This window comes from Setaria italica, chromosome III, assembly GCF_000263155.2.
Source record: "Setaria italica strain Yugu1 chromosome III, Setaria_italica_v2.0, whole genome shotgun sequence".
In the NCBI taxonomy this organism is placed as follows: Eukaryota; Viridiplantae; Streptophyta; class Magnoliopsida; order Poales; family Poaceae; genus Setaria; species Setaria italica.
The window spans coordinates 49,669,215-49,692,424 of record NC_028452.1 but is presented as its reverse complement, the minus strand read 5'-3'; the positions used below and the strand labels follow the sequence as shown (position 1 = coordinate 49,692,424).

General features: G+C 43.8%; 3 protein-coding genes across 6 annotated transcripts; 1 reads left to right on the top strand and 2 right to left on the bottom strand.

The window, feature by feature from the left end:
• Window positions 1–5,691: 5,691 nt before the first annotated feature.
• Window positions 5,692–11,242, top strand: LOC101753498 (putative disease resistance RPP13-like protein 3). Of its 2 annotated transcripts, none has more exons than XM_022825582.1 (5): window positions 5,692–5,810; window positions 6,609–7,551; window positions 8,155–10,285; window positions 10,356–10,515; window positions 10,969–11,242. In XM_022825582.1, the coding sequence occupies exons 2-4, from the start codon at window positions 6,689–6,691 to the stop codon at window positions 10,470–10,472; spliced, it is 3,111 nt and encodes a 1,036-aa protein (XP_022681317.1). In that variant the 5' UTR covers window positions 5,692–5,810; window positions 6,609–6,688; the 3' UTR covers window positions 10,473–10,515; window positions 10,969–11,242. The 2 variants fall into 2 exon arrangements, with proteins under 2 accessions (XP_022681317.1, XP_012700136.2); XM_012844682.3 differs by lacking the exon at window positions 5,692–5,810 and adding an exon at window positions 5,856–6,259.
• Window positions 11,243–13,476: 2,234 nt separating this feature from the next.
• On the bottom strand, window positions 13,477–18,167 carry LOC101785895 (GDP-L-galactose phosphorylase 1). 3 transcript variants are annotated; one of them, XM_004963179.3, is made up of 8 exons: window positions 18,020–18,167; window positions 16,594–17,023; window positions 16,081–16,196; window positions 15,942–16,001; window positions 14,877–15,101; window positions 14,588–14,770; window positions 13,908–14,159; window positions 13,477–13,811 (listed from the first exon to the last, which is right to left on the bottom strand). In XM_004963179.3, exons 2-8 carry the CDS (start codon window positions 16,664–16,666, stop codon window positions 13,614–13,616), a joined length of 1,107 nt encoding a protein of 368 aa, XP_004963236.1. In that variant the 5' UTR covers window positions 16,667–17,023; window positions 18,020–18,167; the 3' UTR covers window positions 13,477–13,613. The 3 variants fall into 3 exon arrangements, with proteins under 3 accessions (XP_004963236.1, XP_004963237.1, XP_022681318.1); XM_004963180.4 differs by lacking the exon at window positions 18,020–18,167 and adding an exon at window positions 17,472–17,976; XM_022825583.1 differs by lacking the exons at window positions 16,594–17,023; window positions 18,020–18,167 and having other exon boundaries at window positions 16,081–16,587.
• Window positions 18,168–18,765: 598 nt separating this feature from the next.
• On the bottom strand, window positions 18,766–22,796 carry LOC101785485 (WPP domain-associated protein). Its single transcript, XM_004963178.4, has 5 exons — window positions 22,299–22,796; window positions 20,175–21,604; window positions 19,876–20,002; window positions 19,476–19,577; window positions 18,766–19,394 (listed from the first exon to the last, which is right to left on the bottom strand). The coding sequence occupies exons 1-5, from the start codon at window positions 22,314–22,316 to the stop codon at window positions 19,341–19,343; spliced, it is 1,731 nt and encodes a 576-aa protein (XP_004963235.1). The 5' UTR covers window positions 22,317–22,796; the 3' UTR covers window positions 18,766–19,340.
• Between the last annotated feature and the right edge of the window lie 414 nt (window positions 22,797–23,210).

The window sequence follows — 23,210 nt, the reverse complement described above, 5'->3', positions numbered from 1 at the left end:
GTGCCCGCGAGAGAAGGTACCATTGACGACGACTACTTCGACTACCTCAGCTTCTGAAGCAACTCCCGATGATCGAAACTCAAGAGTGAAGACACATGCAGATCTACCATCGACGACTACTACTTCGACTATCTCAGCTTCTGAAGCAGGTCCCGATGATCGAGACTCAAGAGTGAAGCCACATGCAGATCAAAGCTCATCGCAGCCAAGAGTCTGGGTTGTAATTGGGCCTCTTTTAACATGAGCAACTATTAGGTCTTGTTGTACCGGCCAAGACCGAATAGTTGAGGGGCTACTGTTGGGGGTACGCCTTAGGTGGACTAAGGCTATAAACCCCCTGTGTGTAAAAGAGGCCCAAAACGGGGTCTAAGGACTTATTTATAAGGGTTAAGGACTCGGTTGCAGCATCCAGAGGCTTTATTGTAATATTTTAGGAATCTTGTTGTAATATTCAACCCCACCAATGGAAAAATTATAAACAATCTCCTCCTCCTCCTCCCTATAAAAGAAACCAAGGGGTGAGAGGAGAGGACTCTTGGCCATTTGCTTATTTTGATCACTCGACTCACCTGGTTCTATCTCTCTCATTGTTCCGAAGCTAAGGAAGAATGTTGCTCGTTTGGTGTTGTGGTCCAGCTTCTCTCGAGGACGAACCCCAACAGGCTATAGCCTAGGGAAAGAGGGGTGCGTTGGGACGTCTCCTCGCGAGCGGGCCCTATGAGTTGAGGCACCGGGAACTTCCATCCTAGGGCTTCTTCCTCCTCCTTTTACGAGCCACCAATCCCATCTCCTATCAACCCTAACCGCGCCGCCGCCGCCACCCTCGCCCTTGCCCTCGCCCTCGCCAAACACAATCAACTGCGAAGCCTGATTTTTTCTTTTTCTTCTCTGTTGCCCTGTGTTGTTCTCAATTCAGATTTGGATACGGATTTGTTGGGTTCGGTTACAGTAGGGGTATTGGGCCTGATTGATTTCTGTTTGGCAATCGATTCTTCGGATTTGAATTGCAGGGATCAAGGTCAACGCCGACCTCTGGCCAAATCTAAGAATCAGATCTTAGGCCTGGTTTGGTTACTCTTGCTTATTTTAAGCATCTGCCACATCAAATGTTTAGATACTAATTAGGAGTATTAAACGTAGACTATTTACAAAACTCATTACATAAGTGAAGGCTAAACGGTGAGACGAATCTATTAAGCCTAATTAGTCCATGATTTGATATTGTGTTGCTACAGTAAACATTTGCTAATGATGGATTAATTAGACTTAATAGATTTGTCTCGCCGTTTAGCCTCCATCTATGTAATGAGTTTTGTAAATAATCTACGTTTAATACTCCTAATTAGTATCTAAACATTCGATGTGACACGTGCTAAAAATAAGCAAAGGAACCAAACGCCCAGTTAGCCTTTGCGCGCGGGTTGGTGAGCAGAGACGATCGTGCAAGGAACAAGGATGCCATTGCCAAAAGCGGCAGCGCGGTGAGCCTGACGGCCCCTTTACGGCAAAGCGTCAGGAGAAGCACCTCTACCTCATCTTTGATGACTATCCATGGGGATACAGCATCCGCGAGATGAACTTGCCGACCCCCTCTTCCCGACGCCAGACCCGCCGTTCTTCCCATCGGAAGGCCGCTTCCGCCGCCTCGGGCCAAGGCGCTGCGCGGCGCTTGCCGCGGCCCGTCATCTGCTTCGAGCCACCGCGGGGGTATCCCATGTACATCTTCGCAGTTGGCACCAGGATCGTGGCGACGTATCCCAGGGATCCCTTCTTCGACGACTCGGGGCCTGATGACTTCCTGCCCATCGTCGACGTCCGCTGGCGAGGAGTCACCTTTGGCCCTGGACGGATATGTCAGGATATCCCCATCTACCTCCCCGTCGGCAATGCGATGTTCGCTTTGGACACCTGCAACTTCAAGAAGCTCTCCTTTGAACCGCTCTGGCCGCCACGGCTGGAAAATCGTCCCAGCAGAGATGTTGGGTGGTCGTGGTGCGACCTCCCGCGGCCGCCATTCGACAGGGTGGACGTCACCTCCTATGTTGTGCATGGACAGTCCATCGTGTTCAGTGTAGAGAGTGACGCTGAGCCCACATTGGATCCTGATGGCAAGACCGTTGTGTTCAGTACCGAGACTTTTCCGGCCACATTCACCTTCGACACGGCGGCGCTCGTGTGGTAGCGGCGAGGCGAGTGGATGCTGCCATTCACCGGCCGCGCCTTCTTTGTCCATGGCCTGCAAGCCTTTGTAGGTCTCTCCAAAGACACAGCAGCCACCTTCGGCCACCTCTGCTGCTGCAAGGTGGGAGCTGCCACCAACCCTCCTGCGTGGAAGCTCGGCAAGGAGAAGCTGTTCAGTGATGACCCAGCTGAGACTCATGTAGGCGCCACACTCATCTACATGGGCCGCAGCGCATTTTGCCTTCTGCAGTGCGTCTCCATTGAGCACGGCAACGCTGCTGATCAGAAGCAACAGAAGGGGGAGCTCGAGGAGGAGGGTGGAGAGGTGCCCCGACGCTGTTGCTATCTCTATCGTGTGACGACGTTCTCTCTCAGCTTTGACGACAATGGAGACCTGAGGACTGGCGGGACTTGTCAGGTGCAATGCTACAATGTGCCTGAAGAAACCACAGAGAGGTTTCTTGGTAAGGATCCTGTGGCGCTTTGGCTGTAAAATGCTAAAGTCATGTCGTAATAATGAGTACCTATATATGTTTACTCCTCACTCAGTTGTGATATGTTTTAATAATGTGTACACTCAACTGCGATCCAGTTAATGTATCGCTTTCATATGTTAAACTCGTAACATTTTTTTGGGGGTAACGTGCTTTATTGATTTAACTCATACAACAGCAGAGCTTAAGTTGCAAATTATCGGCCTGTCACCCGACTTTGGAGCTGCGCTTCCACAACCAAATGCAATATTTCCGGGTAGCGAACTTCTGACGGATTTTTTTTTTATCAACGAACGTATCAACTCTACCTCATTAGACTCTAGAACATGTTTGGGAGTGTTTTGGAGCATTTCGCCACTGCACGAAAAACGATGCAAAACGGGTGCGTTTCGGCACATGAATGCAATGTTTCCGGGTAGCAAACTTCCGATGGATTTTTTCGCAACGAACGCATCCAATCTACCTCAATAGACCCTAGAACATGTTTTGGAGTGTTTTGAAGCATTTCGCTACTGCACGAAAAACGATGCGAAATGGGTGCGTTTCGGCACCCGAATGCAATGTTTCTGGGCAGCGAATGTCCGACGGATTTTTTCGCAACGAATGCATCCAAACTATCTCATTAGACTCCAGAACATGTCTGGGAGTGTTTTGGAGCATTTCGCTACTGCACGAAAAACGATGCGAAACGGGTGCGTTTCGGCACTTGAATGCACTATTTTAGGGTAGCGAACTTCAGTCTTTTTTCTGCAACGAACGCATCCAATCTACCTCAATAGACCCTAGAACACATTTGGGAGTGTTTTGGAGCATTTCACTACTGCAGGAAAAACTTTGCGAAACAGGTGTGTTTCGGCACTCGAATGCAATGTTTTAGGGTAGCGAAGTTCAGACGGATTTTTTTGCAATGAACGCATTCAATCTACCTCAATAGACCCTAGAACATGTTTGGGAGTATTTTAGAGCATTTCACTACTACATGAAAAACGATGCGAAAGGAGGTAGATTTTTGTGCAAGTTTTTTGTTCAGTAGCAAAGTTCACATACCAGTTTGAGTCATAACTATAACCGGTAGTAGCTGCCCCTGCTATTTTCTGATTTTGTTGATCTTCATCATAATAATATCTATACTAGCAGCGATTTGCTTCATGTCCTACCTTCTTGCAGATCTGACAAACTGTTTTGTTATTGCGACCACCTTGCCTGCACGTGTTGGTATTGTTAGCGCCGGAGCTATTGCTGCGGTATGATCCTCCACGCCCACCATTGCTACGACCACGAGCACGGTTGTTGTTATTGCCATGACTATGACCACCATAATTATAGCCGCATCCTCTACTAGCCATATTACCTGATGACTGGAATTGACCTCCTTGAAACGTCTCCGTACGTTGATCATATGTGAGCAATTGAGAATACAAGTCACTGAGGGAGAGAAAACCAACACAACCAAGCATAGATGACACAAAAAGGATTATAATTATAGTCAAGACAATTCAAAATAAAGTGAACCATCTCATCATCATCTATAATTTTTTCAACCGTGGCTAGCTCATCTTTAAATGAACACATCTTGGTGAAATAAGCTGAGGAGGACATGTTACCCTTATTGGTTGTTGAGAGTAGAACACGTAGATTTGCAATCCACGCCTTGGAGTGCGCTGAGAACATCCTCTCAAGCACCCCCATGCTTCTGTTACTGTAGTCGCTGTTGCCATTGGTGCTAGTGCATCCTTGGTAAGAGAATTCAGCAGGTAGCTTAGTACTTGTTGATTTTTTGCAATCTAGGAGTTGTGCTCGAAATTGTGAATGATCTCCTTCTTGCCGTCCGCCGTGATCACCTCCAGAGTCTTGGGCGGCTCAGGGATAGTTCCATCTAGGATCCCCATGAGTTGAGCTCCGCGTATAGCATGAAGAAATTAAACCTTCCATAGGAGATAGTTGTCTCGAGTTAATTTCTCAGAGACTACTCCTAGTAGCACTAGCGCAGGGAGCTGATGACAATGCCATAGATTAGTTTGGGAGGTTTGTGGGTGTTTGTGGAAGAGGATGCTCTGATTACTATATAAGAGGATGAGGAAACGTGGTTGCCTATCTTGGCTCATCACGGTTATGTTTTTATAAAGGGTAAAATTCATCGAGAGATTTACATGGATACGATCATTATAATCATCTACGACTTGGTGCTTTAATTGTATTACAAGAAAACCCTATCTCTAAGCCAAACCGAGTCCATGTAGACCACAACCTGCGCACATATACTGTTTACACGTTTATCTAACCAGCGCACATATACTGTTTACACGTTTATCTCTAACATTGGCATCAATGTCAAAGCAGACTGTGATCTGAGGAATACCGGGGGGGGGGGGGGGGGGGGGGGGGGGGGGCATGCAGGAGGAATACCAGAGAGGTCGAACTTGCCCAGCAGGTTGTTGTCACGGGTCCCAGTCCTCTCACCCTCGTACACCTGGATAAGAACATACACCTGCTGGCTGGTTGTCCGAGCTAGTATGAAGAGAAGACCTGCATGCTCCGGTCGTTCTTGGTGGCACTCCTTGGAATAAAAACAGTCATGACAGTGAGCTCACTAAGAACATACGCACATGGTGGTACGAATTGCACGTGACGCCGCTCGAGATCTACGATGGTGTGCAGAGACTGTCTACAAAGCACTGACGAGATTGTTATAGTTTACCGTTCCCCTTATCTGTTGTCTTGTACGCTCCCTTGATTATTAATTCTACATTAGCAATACATCATGCGTGCACGTGACTTTTCCTACGATTCCGGGGTAGGATAGACGCGTCGTGCAAATAAATACACTGTAAAGGACAAGTCATTCGTTGGGCATGCCAAACTATACTCGCTAAAAAGTAAAAATATTGGAGTGGTGGAGGGATCGACATTGGAGTGGTGGAGGGATCGTCCAGATAAATACATATGTATAATTCTGACTCGTACGAATAGCATGTGACGCCACTCGAGATCTACGACGACTGTGCCCCGAGACTGTCAAAAGACCGGCCGCAATAAACAATGAGAAATTAAAATTATAAGCTATGGAGTTGAACTCAACCACCCATCAATCCTTCATTCTTTCCTCAAGCACAATCGAAGAGCTGAACCAGCAAGGTGCGTGACTTTAATTTGGCTCCCCATATCTTATCTACAGTTCTTGCTTAATGGCCTCGATCTAGATTTCTTTCTTTCTTTTGAATGAATTGTCCTCAGTCATTTTTTCTTTTCTGGCTTCCCGTCTCCATGCTTCTCGTCTGTGCTTTAAATCTTAGCTGGCAGGTTTCACAATTAATTAGCGTGCATGCGTAAATTTCTCTGAGTTGCTCTGTTAGAAAGGTTGATGATTAATTCGGGAACGAGAGCGTTAGCAAAGGTTGTAGGTCCTTCTGAAGAAAAAAAAAGCATGAGTAATCAAAGATCATACACAGCTGCTGTTTTTCATTGCTCCTTATTAGAGCCCGTAGAGATCTAGTATCAGTGACGCACTGCTACCACCTTGCTACCGTTCTTACGCATATATATTGATATTGGATTGCACTTGTGTCAACTTGATGCATGCCTGGGTGAGTCCATAATCATCAGTTACTGTAATGTTTATTGCATATATCTCCCTTTTGCACCCCTGTTGACTAAGATGTATAAGATATATGAAATTAGCCCCGTCCCTCCAGTTAGTAACCTACTAGTCCACCAGTGCTTAGTTATCTTTATTCGATTGTGATCACTTTTTCATCCACATTTGATATGTGTTTATTACAGGAACCTTTAGTTTGAGCTATGTGTTTGGCATTAAAATCTTCATTTTCGTCACTTCTTTCGTACATGTATACACTGTCTATACAGCGATAGTCATCACGCATACATACATATTTCTCTCACGTGTTTACTGTCAATGGCCTTGTATGCTTGCAGGTGTTTACATGTATTAATGCTGAACCTGTTATATCAGCTCTGCACATGCCAAGCATATTTTTTCATCTCAAGAGCTAGGCATGGATCTTGTGGCCGGGGCGGTGGGCAGCGTCATCGGCAAGCTCGGCGAGCTGCTCCAGGCGGAGTACAAGCTGCAGAAGGGCCTGCCTGAGCAAATCGAGTCTCTGAAAAATGAGCTCGAGAGTGCGCAGACGGCTCTCAGCAAGGTGGGCGAGGTGCCGCCAGAGCAGCTCGATCCCCAGGTCCGGCTGTGGGCTAGCGAGGTCAGGGAGGCGTCCTACGACATGGAGGACATCCTCGACACCTTCCTAGTCAGCATCGTCGACGTAGACGCCCCAGCTGAGAAGAAGGATGGCCTGCTCAAACGTCTCCAAAAGAAGATGTCCAAGATGTTCAACAAGAGCAAGGCGCGCCACACCATCGCCGGCGCCATCGAGGACATGAAGAAGCGACTCCAGGAGGTGGCTGACCGCCGTGACAGGTTCTCCGTTGCGGTGGCTCTGCCTGCCCCGGCGACGAAGCCGGATCCTCGCCTTGCGGACATGCACAAAGAAGCGGCGCAGCTCATCGGCATCGACAATGCGAGGGCGGAGCTCATAGCCATGCTTCTGCCGGCGTCTCACGGCAATGGAGATTCTGACGTCTCTGGCAGCAGCAGCAGCAGCAGCAGAAAGATGAAGATAGTTTCTGTGGTTGGAGTTGGGGGACTGGGCAAGACGACTCTTGCCAAGGCAGTTTACGATGAGCTTGTTCCGCGATATGATTGTGGAGCCTTTGTTCCCATTGGTCGGACACCTGACCTGGCGCAAGTCTTCAGCAACATATTGTACCTTCTCGACAAAAACGAATACACGGCCATTCACAATGTAAAGGACCAATCCCTGCTCATCGGAGAACTCCGAAAATTCCTCGGAAACAAGAGGTATGCATTGATTAGTAGCCACTTATATTAATGCTCTTAGCTAGATGACAAGCATATCACATCAAATTAATAGTTTATCTTTTTCTATGCCACACCACTTGTGTGTGATTGCCATTGGAAGCTTACATTGTATAGAGTTATGAAAATGTTTCTGTTTCCTTATGAATTTTTAGTTGAGCACAACTTTCACAAATTGGAGGCTTCAACATGAGCACCAAGCGGTTGTTATTCCTTAACTATATCGTAGCCATAGACTATTCCAATGTAGTCTTTGATATGCTATCTATTGGATGTAGACATTTAAAGTTACTCCCTGATATGCTATCTATCATTATACTAAAACAATTGAACTTTAAGGAATGAGACTCTATTGTAGATAAAACTCTCCTGTGTTTATAAAGATAATGTTTACTTTATAAACTACAATATTTACATCAAGATCATAAATATAGAGTAGATTCTAGATAATAAAATACATTACATTAGTAAATTTTCCCTATCATTTTTAAGATTTTATTCTATACTTTGTCACTCTTCTTTTCTTTTATACATGCTCAACGGTTTATCAACTCTGGGTATTGATTTGTACTGTCATGTTGCCAGGTACTTCATCGTTATTGATGATGTATGGGACATACCAACTTGGAAGATAATTAAATCAGCCTTGGTTGAGAATAATAGTGGAAGTACTGCAATCACAACTACTCGCAATCGAGATGTAGCCAGCAGGGAGGAGGTTTATGAGCTACGCACACTTCCCCTTGATCACTCAGAGAAATTATTCAAAACGAGGTTGTTTGGTGTTAATGGTGAATATCCTGCTAGTCACCCTGCTGTGGCATCTGAAAAGATTCTGAAAAAATGTGGTGGTATACCATTAGCTATCATCACAATGGCCAGTTTGTTGGTGGGTAAATCAAGAGAAGATTGGTTTGATGTATGCAACGCTCCTGGTTTCTATCGTGGTAAGGGTAACCAGCAAGTAGATGATACTGAGTGGATATTGTCTCTTAGCTACTATCATCTGCCTTCTTATCTAAGGACCTGCTTACTGTATCTAAGTGTGTATCTAGAAGACTATGAGATTGAGAAAGATTCTTTGATATGGAAATGGATAGCTGAAGGTTTCGTGGAGAAGAAAAGAGGGACCAGCTTGTTTCAGCAGGGAGAGGAATACTTCAATCAGCTCATAAATAGAAGCATGATCCAGGCGATTGAGTCAGATCACTGGGGCATAGTATATGGCTGTCGAGTTCATGACATGGTGCTTGATCTCATCCGTGACTTGTCATATAAAGAAAACTTTGTGACTATCTCAAATGATGATGGAGGAACATCACCACATCAGAACAGGGTGCGCAGGTTAGCTCACCAGAACAGAATTATGAAGCAAACTCAGCAGGACGATCACATGGACATGGCACAAGTGAGGTCATTGGTTGCCTATGATTGTCATCTTGAGAGTTGGGTGTCGTTGTTGCATCCAAGCTATAAACTCTTGCGAGTGCTAGATTTAGAGAAATGCAGAGTACCTTCGGAGTGCTGGCTGAATCTTAAGCCCCTTGGAAATCTGCTTCATTTGAGGTACCTTGGTCTACGATATACATATGGTATTCGCGAGCTCCCGGAAGAAATAGGAAAACTGAAGTTTCTACAGACACTTGACTTGAAAGGTTCTGCCTGCACGGTACTGCCATCATGCATTTGCCAGTTAACGCGGTTGGTCTGCCTACATGGTGGCCACCTCAGTACGCGCGCGCCGGATGGGCTATTCCTTAGGAAGGTGACATCATTAGAGTATCTGTGTATATGTATTGATAATCTGGATGAGGAGTCCCAGCGGCAATTTATGAAGGATGTTGGCAACAACAGCGAAGTCAGGGTGCTCGACATTTATGTCGGTCGCTTCAAAGGGATGGTGCAGTCAGATCTAGTGCATTCACTAGGCAATCTCCGCAAACTCCAGCATCTGGAACTGACGGATCATTATTTGGATCAGGATGGCGTTAGAAGTGAAGGCGCAACGAGGGAGTGGGACAGAGTGGTGCTTCCGCGGCATCTCTGGCATTTGAATTTACATGCTATACTGTTCCATCAGCTGCCATCATCGTTTAGTCCCGCGCATCTCCCCATCCTCCGCTACTTGTTGTTGCATGTGGATCATATCGACGAGTCAAGTCTGCGAAACTTGGGTGGGTTGCCAGAGCTCCGTTTCCTCAAGTTGTCAACGGTTCAGCCGTCGATGGCTTGCATGGCAACTGTAGCTAATATAAATACTGCGGTTGATGGCTTCTTCCAGAAGTTGAGATGTTGCAGTTTGCATGGCTGGATGGTCCAGTTGGTGCTCAACGAGGACTCCACTGGTGTTTCATTTAGCATCTGGAATGGGATAGGTGCTATAGCCTTTGGTTCCAAAGCAAAGGACGAGTATAACAGATCAATAGCACCACCGCCCGTGATGCCGAACCTCCAAGAGCTTTGGTCTCACGTTTTCGTCAGGGCCTTATATAAGGATGGAAATGGTAGCTGTAGTGATCTCAGGCTGGAGTGCCTCCCTTCGCTTCACAGTGTCCAAATACATTTCGACCGTGGGGGTGCCTCTGATGATGACGCGGAGAAGGCAGTTGCTGAGCTGAGGAACGCAGCACGACTCCATCCCAACCGTCCCAGAATCAACTTCCATGGATACCGCGTCTCAACGATCTCAGAATCTACGGACCAAGATGACAAAGAGGTACGTGCGTGGTAACTTCCAACACGCAATTCAACTTTTTTTTACTAATAAAATTCCTTCCCAGTTCCAGTCCGACGATGGTGATAATGTTTCCGCGAAAGAAGAGGAAGGCAGGGCCTCAGCAGCTAGCGATGAAGTTGTTGTCACGGAATCAAGAGGCGACAACCCCGCGACACCTAGCTGTTAAATCTGTTCAATGCAAATCAGTCTTGCCTCTTCTACGTGCACATGTACGCGCAGTCTCCACGCTATTTGCCCATCCCAGAATCTGTTACTACATGTTTAATTGTTGCTCACTTCGTTAGCATGATGCATTATGCCCTATTTATAGCTCCTCCAGTAATCTTTTCTTGGTACTCCCTCCATATTCTAAATTGTAGGTTATTTTGGTATTTCTAAATTCACAGTTTGCACTATGTTTATAGACATAGTGTATATATAGATGAATGCCAAAAGCTATGAACCTACGTATGCTAGAATGACCTATAATTTGGGATGAAGATAGTACCTTTTATATATATTATTCGGTAGTATTTTATATATTATATTTAACATTTACATACGTACATATATCCATTCTTGTACATATATCCATTCTTGTGGCTGAGTTCCGTTTCCGGTGACTTATTAATATCGGCATGCAACTTTTGTTGAACTAAATAGATTTTTATTTTCCTTGACAGTCCTCACGCATGTTAAGCTTGGCTTGCTCGGTGGGAGGAGTTAATTTCAAGATCATGGAATGGTGGCAGTGCGTGTTACCTGGCACATAGTTGGTTTGACATGCCTGTATTTGTGGCGCAAGTACATTCTTTTAAGTATCATGTGCACAATATTTTCATTGCTTCTTAGCTAAGAAAAAATAAAAAAATGCAAGAAAAAAGTAAAACCTGAAAAACTACAAAGAAATTTCTTATTTCTATATTTTCGTTTCTTTTGAGTAGGTGGGTAGGAAACTCCGCCTATGCAATTTTAAGGTAACACTTAATTTCGCATAGCTAGTCCCAAGCCTAGAAAAAGGAAGAGGGGCTACCCATACAGATTGCTGAGATGTTATAAAACTCTGAACCTTTGGTTCTTCTTATTATTGTGTGTTTCCATTCGTGACATTCATAACAGACATGCTCAGGTTTGAACAGTGCTGCATCCTAGGAGGAAGGATCGTTATAGACATCTTGATAGTATTTTTATGATGCAAATGTCAATCTGTTGGGCGAGTGACCCGCCATCACACCTCTGCCTGCCGCCCGGTCCTGCTATGCTTGCAAACAGTGGTGTGGAGACACCTCTGCCTGCTAGTGTGTCTGCCGCCCGTGCTGCTGTGCTTGCACCCGCCGCTGTGCTTGTGCACAAGGAGGGTGTGGCCCAAGCTGCCATCGAGCAACAGATATTAAGGAGGTCATTTCCTTAATTTTTCATCTTGTGAGTTGTTATATTACTATTTGGTTTACACTTCATAGCTAGAAATGATGCTGTGCACTAGCACTTTGCTAACGCGATGTAATACTAATATCTGTGCTGCAAACGCTGTTTTAAGATTTAAAGCCTGAGGTCTGAAAATTGTGCCTCTGCTTCCTACTTCATGGAAAAAGCCTTCATGGTCTTCTTCCCCTCCGCCGCCGGATATTTCTTGTTGCGTTCCCTCTCGTGCTCCGTCTGTCTTCTCACCAGATGTTCTGCTCCGCCTTTACCGGGCATTGGGTTAGCGTAGGATCCCTCATCCCTGTCGCTGCCGGCGGTAGAGGTGGCGATGGCCTTGCGGCAGTCGTTCGGTTCTTGGACTCCTGCGACGTGTTAAAGTCTTGCTTTGGCCTGGAGACGTCCTGGATAGATTGGAATCAGATGGGATTGTGCTGCGAGGCTTGTTGTTTCCCTTGTCTTATACCTACTGCTTTATCTCTGTTTTTTTCTGAGAACTGAAACTGACTGGATTGATACATGGCCATGGCAGAATCTTTATCCCATGGGGCACATCAGCTTCCTCTGATGAAGAGACGTGTGGAGCGAGCATCATGATTCATGAGGCTTCCTATACTAAATCTAAATAGTGCTAACTGAAATTTGTCCGGTTTCGGAATGCATTCCATGTGGTGTGAAGTGGAGGGTAGCTACATGACCATCAAGCTTTCCTTTTCTCTGTTCTCTATTTACCACAGACTAGACTGCCTAGAAGGTTTCTTCCTCAAGACATGGCAGCTGTGAAGGTGTCATCAGCAATCTGCCTCACCATGCTGCTCATGGCACTCCTCTTGGCTCCAAGTAGGCCCATCTTCAAACAAAGAGCTCAATCACACAACAGATCGAACTCTCTGCATGCCAATTTCAAAGACCAAGATTAATTGCTTGCAAACTATCTGATTCCTTCTTGGTAGCAACTACTGATGGTGACTTTTTTTCTTCCTGCCCTTTGCAGGCTGTGGGAGTAAGGAGGTGTGCGACGAGTGGCTGAGCGACACATACCGTATGCTGCTCCTGTGCAGCAGCTACATATGCAACGAGCACTGCATCGGCGAGGGCGCCACCAGGGGGAAGTGCGGCCTGCTCTTCGTCAGGTCCTTCTGCTTCTGCACCAAAGAATGCGACTGAATCCAGTGACCTCAGCTGTGATGGTGACTTTCCATTTTTCAGCTGTGATGGTCACTGATGAATAAGAGCACAAGGTTGTGATCCAAGGTGGTTGCTCAGACCTTCAGATCAATCAATAAAGCATTTTGCCAAATATGTGCACCAAACAGTTGGTGGTTTTATGCATATATATTGCAGTAGAAATCGGTTGTTAAACTTTTGTTTTGATTTTTTTAGGCGTTGGTGAAAAGTCACTCGTGTGTGGTTGGAGGGAGCAGCAATACATGATATCCCTATTGTGTTTTGAACAGCGGTGACAAATGTCTAGTTGAGCTTTGTTTTCTCGAGACTAAACACACATTTTCAACAAAATGAAATTTTCATCGTGGGCATGAAAAAACTCTTCAGCAAAGAAGGTATGCGTTGCTCTCTGGTTCAGGCAATGCTGCTGCATCTTCTCAGTCAGATTGCCAACACTTTGCTGTATTCAATAAGACGATCGCACACTTGCAGCAATGTCAAACTAAACATGCAGAAGAGATGTTTGATCTAGATCCCAGAGTCACCAGCAATCAGCAAAGTGCTACGCACGGTTTCCCAATTGACTCACGTCAGAAACAGCAAGCTTTTTTAGGGAAAACAGCAAACTTTATTGATCAATCCTGATGTTCAGACATAGTTCCACAATGATCATATAGACAAACTGCTAAACACAGGTGGTTCAGACACATTGTTTATCACTGTAGTTACATTTTGCATGAGCTCACTTAATAAGATCATCAGCGATAGCACAACAGAGATGCTTCAGATCTTCAAAAGCACCATCTTGGAGTGATGCTGAGGCCATTCTGTTCGAAATTTCAGTCTCAGAAGCATTGTCAAATTCAGACCTGGTGTGGTATACGAAGTAGCCACCACACTCCCAGGCAGGCAGAGAGCAGCCAGCAACCAGATTTTTAACCTTAAACCAAAAGTTAAGATATTCATATGTTTCCATTCCTTAGTTGCTCAAACAAAATTTGCTTAGAAATAAAAAAAACGGTTTAATAAATTTCACCTGTGGAAACAAGAAAACCTTTGTGCCATTGTTGGAAATCAGCAGGCTGTATGCAGCAGTGTTGTCATGCAGAGAAAAACATATCTCACTGACAACATTGACAAGTGCTTTTAGGTTGTTGCTGGTGAACACAAGAGCTTTTAGGGGGTAGTCAACCGTTTCAGACACAATAATGTCCGATCTGGCTTTTCCATCATGTACTGCAACAGTGGAGGCAGACTCCACTGGTAAAGGGTTTGCAAAGTAACAGGCCTGCAAGATTAGATTAAATTATATGATATTGGATTCTCCTCTACAATATACTGCATGCAGCCAAACAGGTATTTCTACCATCTAAAAAAAATCTTACTACAGAGAATTTGTCTACTCAAAGATTATTTATTATAATAGGATTTTAGAACCATTGCTTGAACCTACGCCAATCTGCCTTATGAAATTTTACACATGTTAGAATTAAAATAAAAGAACATTTCGATGCAACAAAAGGCAGACATATGAGGTACGCTGTAACGACTCATTGTGGTACAGACTGCATAACAATGGTTTAATACTTTGTGATGAGTTTATGCTGACAAACAGCTCACCTCTATGAAATAAGAAATGTAATTTGACATGTGATAAGTCAACATATAGATGAAATAAGGTGGAGGTCATAGGCACTGGGAATAGGCAAATGTTACCTGAAAAAACATGCGATCTGACATTACAGATGTTCCACTATCAAAGAAAACCCTGAAGGCAGCATTGTTTACTTCAGAGGCAATTTTTGTAGCCAGTCCAAACATCCTTTTGTCCCAATAGCAAGAAAGTTGATTGACTGCAGTTGGGACCAAGAAGATATGACCATATTCAACAGGATATTCCTTCAGGGAGAAAACGTCCATCAGAAGGGAACAAGCACAATGCGGATGCCAACTAGCATAGAGCAAGGGAGGGTAGGCAGTTACTTGTAGCAACACTAAAACATACATTTGCAATCAGGAGTAGTCCATCCTTAGGTGGTGATGCCGAAGGAGCAACCTCAGGTCTATCCTTCTCTCCTTGTGCAATGCACAAAAGCAATCCCTCGTAACTCTTCATACTATTTGGCTTCAAGCATCTGAAAGACTCAAAGAACTTGTCGTATTCCTTGGGCGAAAACGAATTCCATTTACTGTTCAGCTGACCAACAAAATTTCTTCCACCTTCGATGACCTGTACAGCCATTCAATTTCGATGATTCCAAATAAACTCAGGGCATATGCATAAGACCTAATAATTTTGTAAGTAAGGTCAATGGCCCAGTCATATTTTTTATGGGGAAATATATTAATAGCATTTAAATTTCAGAAATTGTCAATGATATATATCAAAAATATTGTTTGATAGTTAGCCAGCTTAAAATTTCCAAAATTGCAATGTGCTTCCAAGATGTGGAAAGTGATAACCATTTGTTAGTATATTTCCTTTATTTTAATTCTTACCACCCTATTTTCCTGCCAGCCAACACACCTTTCACATCCTATCCACCCACAAACTCTACTGCTGGCCTACTGCCATAGCCAATTCAAAATTTAGTACATGTATAGGATTCACAAATAGATCACACAGTCAAGCATTTGGCCTTAGACGCCAGTACAATTGTAGATAATCTCCTAACAACCACCACAATGGCAGTGGCAGTGCTGGTCAGTAGGAGAGATGACAATCTGAGCAATTGTAAAACCGCGATGGCATTGGAAGCATAAGCAAGAAAAATATAATTCCAACATATAGGGGTGTCGAAAGTCTGGCAAGATATTAGGCTGCTACCATGCCACTGCGTTGATGATGTGGCCAGAACACTGCTACTCTGCAACATACTGGTAATTCACATCTGGGGTAGGTAGTGAGGTGGGGAAGATCATGCAAAAAGGTGCTTTAACTATCACTACATGTTAAAAAAGCAACACAATGTTGCATACTACAAACTGATGTGAACAAACAGACACCATTTAAGGAGTTCCCTGAGCTCTTAACAATGGAAGAAATGAATAAAGCTTTTATTTGGATGACCTTAAGTTGGCAAGCTGTAACATCATAGTCCAAGTGGCCCTTCCAAGCAAAATTATCCCACTGGCACAAAGAAAAATCACAGGTTACATATGGTGTTATGAGAATTCACAAAATGCGCCAACTCTTGGATTTACAAAACCTGAGAAAGAAGGATTGTATCAAGCAAACTTGGACCACACTGTTCAGAGCATACAAAGCTTTTAAGGTTATCATTTCCATGTTCTACACTGAAACAATATAGATGTGTCTTCACACCTGAAGATGCAAAGAGGAGTTTAGGAATTAGGACTAACATCAGTACAAATGAAAACTGAATATGTGACGCAAATACCAGTGAGAGAATAGTCGATTTGGTTCTGCAAAATTGTCTAGATGTTGTATTCCAAACCAACCTTTCGAGAATCAAGTGGGCACATATTATGAACTGAAACCACGACATAACTAACTGATCTGACTCACGTAACATAGAGTTTTACTACAGAGAAAAACAAGTTAGCCAGTTTATACAAGCTTTTTTGGTACTATTTTATTCCCAGTGCTACAACAAATGGAAGTATAGTGACATGGAAAAGTAGAATATTTTATTTAGGATGAGAAGATGGAAAATCAGTAATAAATGGTATAAAACCATCTGAAAGAAACTATTGCTAACCTTCAGGTTGATCCAGAGGAGAGTTCTTGCGCAGAAGCGAATATTCACCTTCTACCTTGGAGGCTGACACCATACTTATGATGCTTTATATATGTATAAATGTAACACTAGCTGAATATCTAGTTATCTACAATCCTAATTCAGGCTTCAGCAGAACCACCACCAGCAAGATATGTCAAATCAGAAGGATGCCCTCCAGCAGAGGGGAGGGCACCACGACCACCGTGAAAAGAAGGGGATGCAAGCAGAAACTTAGGAAAACACTGGGCACATTGTCTTCCCCTTCTTGGTGTAGTCCGGGATCCTATCCTTGGAGCCGTGGTTGATCCTCTAAAGCCAGCCCTATTGGACCAGCTATCCACCTTTGCAAGTCCAACTTGGTTCGTCTTAAGGAGCTTCCAAAAGGTGCTTGGATCGTAAAATGCAGCACCTGAACATGAGCAAAATTTGAGTCGAAAGATCCAAAATTAGTATAGGTCCTAAGAGAGTACAAAATACGACTGTGTTAATAATCTCCAATTTTTTCACAACTTTTAAATTTGTGGAGGACCAATAATAAAATATGTCTAAACAAGTACACAACCAGAACACATCAGACAGTAGAAATATTGTCAGATTCACAATCACAAGTAAATATTCCAATTAATTGGTCCATAGGTGATTTTTTTAAGTCTCATGCTAAAACATATTCCCGCACACTGAGGAATTTTTTTTCTCTTTTAAGTAAAGGATGGAATCACAAATGCATATCCATGTCAGCCTATGTTCGCACATGTATGATGCCAACATGTACAACATATTCCCCTAGCATTGCAAGTCTAAACCTTGTAAAGAAACAGTTAAGCTTTCTTATCACTGATAATATGGTGCATGCACACCTTCTCATTCTTCCAAAATGGTAACATGAACCGGGCGATTGCCAACCAGCTGGCGATTCGGGGGAACAGAAAGCATGTATTGCCCACTCCATGCGCACACAAGCCCCCAAGAGCATGCCTCTAATTCCATCACACGCCCTAAAGAACAAGCAGACTAAAATCCAACGCTTTCATCCGAAATGCGTGCCTCATAATTCAAGAGCACACAAGCCCCAAAATCCAGGACTACCGGATAGCTCTAAAACGCCCAAAGGAGTGATTTTTTCCTCCTCCATCCACTTTCCACCGCTCCAGTACGGGCAATTCCATTGAACCAGCACCCTGAATCGGGGTGCTACCGCCATCCACCACCAACACGGCAGCAATCCCCTCTAACAGCATGCATCGCCCAAGAAACAATGCATGCACGCGGCGGAATCGAGGGGAAGAAGAAACACCTAACAAACACTTCGCTACAGGGAAGGAGCCAATCGCACAAGTATGGAGAGAGATTGCAAAGAGATCAAAGCAGATCAAAAGAGGGGCGGATGGGGGGAAGAAATCGGTACCGAGAAGCAAGGCCGTCGGCTGGGCGCGTCCCGTCCAAGAGAGGAGGAGATGGTGGGGACTGCGGAGGAGAAACGTGTGGAGACGAACGCCTGCGGGGGGAAAGTGGTGGTGAATTGGCACTTGGCTTCTTGTTCTTGTTCAGAAGGCAGTCACGTGAAACTCACCAACCTGATGGAATCTCCGAAAAATGCCATACTTTTCAAAAATATTTTTTAAAAATTCTATTGTCTTATTGAGTTATTGTATAGGAGTGTGAATGGTGGCTCGATGAACATCAGAACATGGATGGTGAAGAAGTCGCCTTGGGGATGTCTAGGCATCTGTTGTCTGGAGAAAAGGTAGTGTTCTGCATCTGTATTTGTTGTTTCTTTTTGAAGTAAATGATTTTTTTTTGGACAGTGAAGTAAATGTTTTGTTGTTTCTACTGACGTATGTGCATTGCTTCTTGTGGTCTAGGTACATGTTGACATGTTATGGTGATGCCATATGATGTTCTTGAATTGACAAATATAATGACTTTTTTCCTTTAAAAAAAAGGTAGTGCGTAATGAGTGGAATTATCAAATTTAGAATTGAGAACTAATGTTCCATTAAATATTTATTATGAATGTCTTTTAAATTTAAAGTGTTTGTTAAATATATGGAGGGAAGCATCGATTTTTTTTGTAATTTAAAATATGTTTTAAAAAATGTTTATACTTCATGAAGTCAAACCAAGTGCCACTTCATTTTCAGATCATGAATCTACTGGTCAAAAGTATTATGGTCATGTCCATAGGTACCTCCTTCCACCAAACGAAAGAATCTTCATATATTTTGGACTGCAGCAAACAACTGGTACAACTACATTTTTACTGCCCAATACAAATATACAGCACAGGACCACAAGAAGCTACACAAATTGAACAAACTATCACCCACATACAACCTAATTAAAACTGCAATCGCTACAGATACATACAATTATGCTACCCAATACAAGTATCAGAATCTAGAGTCACTGAACAAGTCATTGCCCACTTGCATCCTAAAACTGCAATGACACGAATTGACCTTTTGAATCTGTAATCTAAACGCAACTATAACTGCAAACTACCACAAATGAAGCTAACAAAGATTAAATCGGTTACTCTGGCAATTGAATAGTCATGGCTACCCTTTCTTTTAGCACAAATAGTCTAAAGTTAGCAAACTTCTTTGCTGTGCGTCGATACAAATGCTATCCAACAGCATATTGTATCGAAGTTTTGTGACTCCTCGGGATTTTGCACGTGTTTGTATGGACATTAATTTGTGAAGATTTTTCTAGGTGGCATGGTGCTAAATATTTTCTCCTTTCAACACCTTCTGCACAAGAATCAAAATCTCTGTAACCTGCAAACATAGAAAACGTTATATCCTGTAAAATCTCAGATAGCGAGAGACATGAATTTATATGTAGAGTATTTTTCTTACCCCAGGGTAATGCTTCAAAACTGGAGAATAATGATCAAGTGCTATATAGATTTTCCCCAGGACACTTAGAAGGGTGTCAACTTCATCACCAAGTATATCAACCTGAATTACAATAGGAAAAGAAACAGATGCTCTCATTACATGGGAAAGAAACTAACATAACAACGGTTTAGAGCCAAGGGTGAATGTCCTTCACGAGAAATGGATAAGCAATCAATGGGCAGTCATTCCTTTCTATGTCATCACTTTGTGAGGCTTTAACATCTCAAAGCAATTATCATTGCCTGGAATTTAATTCACCATGAACCTAAAGTTTCTTTGTTCCATTTTTGTGTACTATGGCAAATGTAACTTAGCAGGTCAAAAAAAAGAATGGCAGAAACTTCGGAAACAAACTAACCTCGGCTTCTGCTTTCCGAAGATTTGAACATTTAATCTCAAGTATTTGCTTATACCAGAATTCTTTTTTCCTTAAGACAGCAACTTGCTGCACCAATGGGTTAAACTGACAAATCATACTAGTCAACCTGCACAGAAAAAATGAACAATTAAATATTACATACTGAATCTGCATGCTTAAAATACATAAAGTGATTACTTAATATGCTGAGAGTCAACGAGCCTAGCTGAGCAAGTGTGGTCCTAGATAAAATAAGGAACAATAGAGAAATGTGAAAGCATTTTAGCTAACTTCCACACCTGGTTTCATTTCTTTTCATAGTTTCTGCTAATCTGCTTTCAAAATCACTGTATGCTTTTGACAACTTCTCGATACTGGCAAGATCAGATTCCCCTGTCTGTTCACTATGCCTCCAAATGCTTTGTGCTGGTGTTTTCTTCATTTCCCGGATGGTGGCATCAAGTGAGGCATTCTGTTTTTTGGCTTCATCCAAAGCAATAGCCATAGAAGTTAAGTTTTCAGTCAGCTCAAGTATCTCTTGCTTGCATACTTGGATTTCCTGCATAGCCTCATACAAACATCTTTTCATTGAGTTATATTCGCTCTTTGACTCTAATATCAGCAGTTCTTGCTCACAGACTTTCTCCTTGAACATCAAAATCTCATCATTAACCAAGTTGACTTGGTCATGATGCTGCATTATTGATCCTGCAATTGATACTAGTTGATTATTTTCATACTTGAGCTTTTGTCTATCTTCATATATAATATTTAACTGGTCTTCTTTTTCATCAAGCAACTCTTTGAGGAAGGACCCCTCCTGATTCATATCATAAATCTGATTCTCGTAATCATCAAAAGCTTCCCTGAATATAGACGAATCCAATAAATTGTTCAATTGTCTCTCAATCTTTACATCTTCAAGTTCAGCCCTAAGCTTCTCAAAATTATTCAAGAGGTTTGCCTCTGACAGTGAGTGCTGAGCTATTTTGCTCTTTGCATCTGAAACTTGCGAGGAGAAGTGCTTAACCTCCTCTCTTTTATCAGCCAGTAATCCTCGGAGACGATTATTTTCATGAAGTAACATGCCGATCCTGTCCTTCAATCTGCACATATCCTCACTCTCATTACGCTCAAAACAAGAATTCTCTTTCCTCGACGCTATCTCACCCAGCTTAGAAATGGTTTGGAGCAACTTTGATTTGATGAACTCAAGCTCTCTCTCTTTCTTAAGAGGCAATGAAGCTTTAGCTTTTGCATATTCCCTTTTCACCCTGAACAGCTCTTCTGTCTTCTGATGCAGCTCAGACTCATGCTGTCTTCGTAGTTTTAGCCATTCCGTCTTGAGAAAATTAGTGATTTCTTCACTTGGCATGTGTTTCAGGAGAGAAAAATCTGGGATCTCAAGCATAACCTCACTTGTATCAGTAGCTTTCTCTGTTAGAGGAGGCTCATTATCATCTTTCACCTTCACAACGATCTGGTCTTCTGGACTACTGTGGGATTGGTGAGGATGCATACCAGATTCCGAACCTACTACAACACTCAGAATACTGTGAAGCTCATCTCGCAGTACCCCAATCTCAGAAACCTTCTGTTTCCAATTCCTGTTCAGAGTGCTGATACAGTTCTGATGCTCCCATACCTTCATCTCAAACTCCCGTTGCAAACCGCAAACATAGTCCTGAATCATGATGTCAGAGATCTCTCTCTGCAGTTCATACTCCAACTGAAAAATAAAAAAATATTTGACCATGCGAGTCAGTCTAATTAGTATAAGATGATTTCCCAAGAGATATAGCAGCAAGTAATGCAGAATGCAGTCAATTAGTCCTTCCAAATTCCAAGAACACCACGCATAATTGTCAGAAATAACTATTCTCCTATGAGAATGATGAGCTGTTAGCAGACCTAATACACAAAAAGGTTGAAAAATTGTTGTCCAACCCATGTGAAACTAGCAACCAAAAAGGTGAGATTTTTCTACCAAAAAGCAGACACTGCCAAGTGCCCATCGATGTTGACCACCCAAACACACGCCCTACAGTCATTTGCCGCGTCAAGAAGCAAGAGGCAGAAATAAAAACATCTCCTTTAAGCAATTACGACTTCACCTCCAATCCAATACTGACCAGCGGTAGCGGTAATTATCCATCGACATACAACAATCCAATTTACTGAAAGAAAAACAATGTGCAAACTGTGGACCACAACTAACGCATGGCATGGAACCAACACAAGAAACAAATGAATGAACCGGACCATTTCTGCAAATTCCTCTCTGTTCCTACCGCACCAAATCCAGAACCAAACCAAAATTCTAACAAGACAAATAGAAACAAATCGACTGCATAATCTCAGGCTACTAGCACCGGCGGCAAGGGGAAGCATTGAAGCGGAAGGAGAGATTGTGGTGAACTCACGGGGTCGGCCGCCTCCATCTCCGCCGCCGGACGGAGACCCTCTGCTTAGCTCCTCTCCAACCGCCACGAACAACGCGGCGACAAAGACTCCTCCGCTCCCTCTTGCTCTCGCTCCGGTTCCGAAGTTGCGAGGGGCGCGGCGCGGGAAAACGAGAGCAGGCGCGGCGCGGCGAGATTCAAGCGAAAGGCGAGGCCTTTTTCCTGTAAAGGCGCCTCCTTTTCGCTGCGCTGCCGCTGCTTAATTGAGCAATCATCGAGGCCAAAAACACTGCAGGCGCCGCACTTGGGCGAAATCGGCGCCAAGCAACTGCTCGTTCCTGTGTCTGTGTCACTGTGTGTGGAGACTGGTGAGAGGGAGCCAGGGAGGAACCAAGGAGGAGGGGTGGTTGCTGCTTTGGCGTGGGTTCAGACGGGACTGGGAGCGGACAGGTAGGAAGACGGCGACGCTGACAGGGGAGAGGGGAGGCGTTGCGTTGGGTTTGGGGATGGCGCCTAGCTGGTTGGTTGGAACGGTTTGTCCGGGGTGCCACGGCGTCGTTGCTGTCGACGCTTTACTCCGGCGGTCAGCCCAGCCGGGACGCTCCGCTCCACGCACTCACGGGGTGCCCCGCTCCTCACCGGCTCCACTGCTTCGGGAATCGTGCCAACGGGACAAGAAAAGGTATCTTTTCCCCCCCACGTTTCAGCCCTTTGTTTCTAAAATGGAACATGCGAGGAAAGTACAGAAGATAGCAAGAACGGATGCGACCGTACTGCTTACTTGGTCGTGCTGTACGTATACTTGGATTTGGAAATTTGTTAATTCTAGGACTCGTACTCTGCAGAATGAGAGAGAGAGAAAATCTGATGACATATTTGCAGATTGAGCGTCTAATTGACGTGTAGATTGGTCATCATATAAGGTTGTAGCTT

Excerpts from the sequence above, each read along its gene's own strand:
- LOC101753498 (XM_022825582.1), top strand. The coding sequence starts at position 6,689 with ATGGATCTTGTGGCCGGGGCGGTGGGCAGCGTCATCGGCAAGCTCGGC. Across the intron at positions 7,552-8,154 it reads AAATTCCTCGGAAACAAGAG|GTACTTCATCGTTATTGATG; the intron begins GTATGCATTGAT and ends TCATGTTGCCAG. Across the intron at positions 10,286-10,355 it reads CGGACCAAGATGACAAAGAG|TCCGACGATGGTGATAATGT; the intron begins GTACGTGCGTGG and ends TCCCAGTTCCAG.
- LOC101785895 (XM_022825583.1), bottom strand. The coding sequence starts at position 16,407 with ATGTTACGTGAGTCAGATCAGTTAGTTATGTCGTGGTTTCAGTTCATA. Across the intron at positions 15,102-15,941 it reads TTACAGCTTGCCAACTTAAG|GTCATCGAAGGTGGAAGAAA; the intron begins GTCATCCAAATA and ends ATGGCTGTACAG. Across the intron at positions 14,160-14,587 it reads CAGATCGCATGTTTTTTCAG|GCCTGTTACTTTGCAAACCC; the intron begins GTAACATTTGCC and ends CTAATCTTGCAG.
- LOC101785485 (XM_004963178.4), bottom strand. Across the intron at positions 20,003-20,174 it reads ATGAAAAGAAATGAAACCAG|GTTGACTAGTATGATTTGTC; the intron begins GTGTGGAAGTTA and ends TTTTCTGTGCAG. Across the intron at positions 19,395-19,475 it reads TTTTGAAGCATTACCCTGGG|GTTACAGAGATTTTGATTCT; the intron begins GTAAGAAAAATA and ends CTATGTTTGCAG.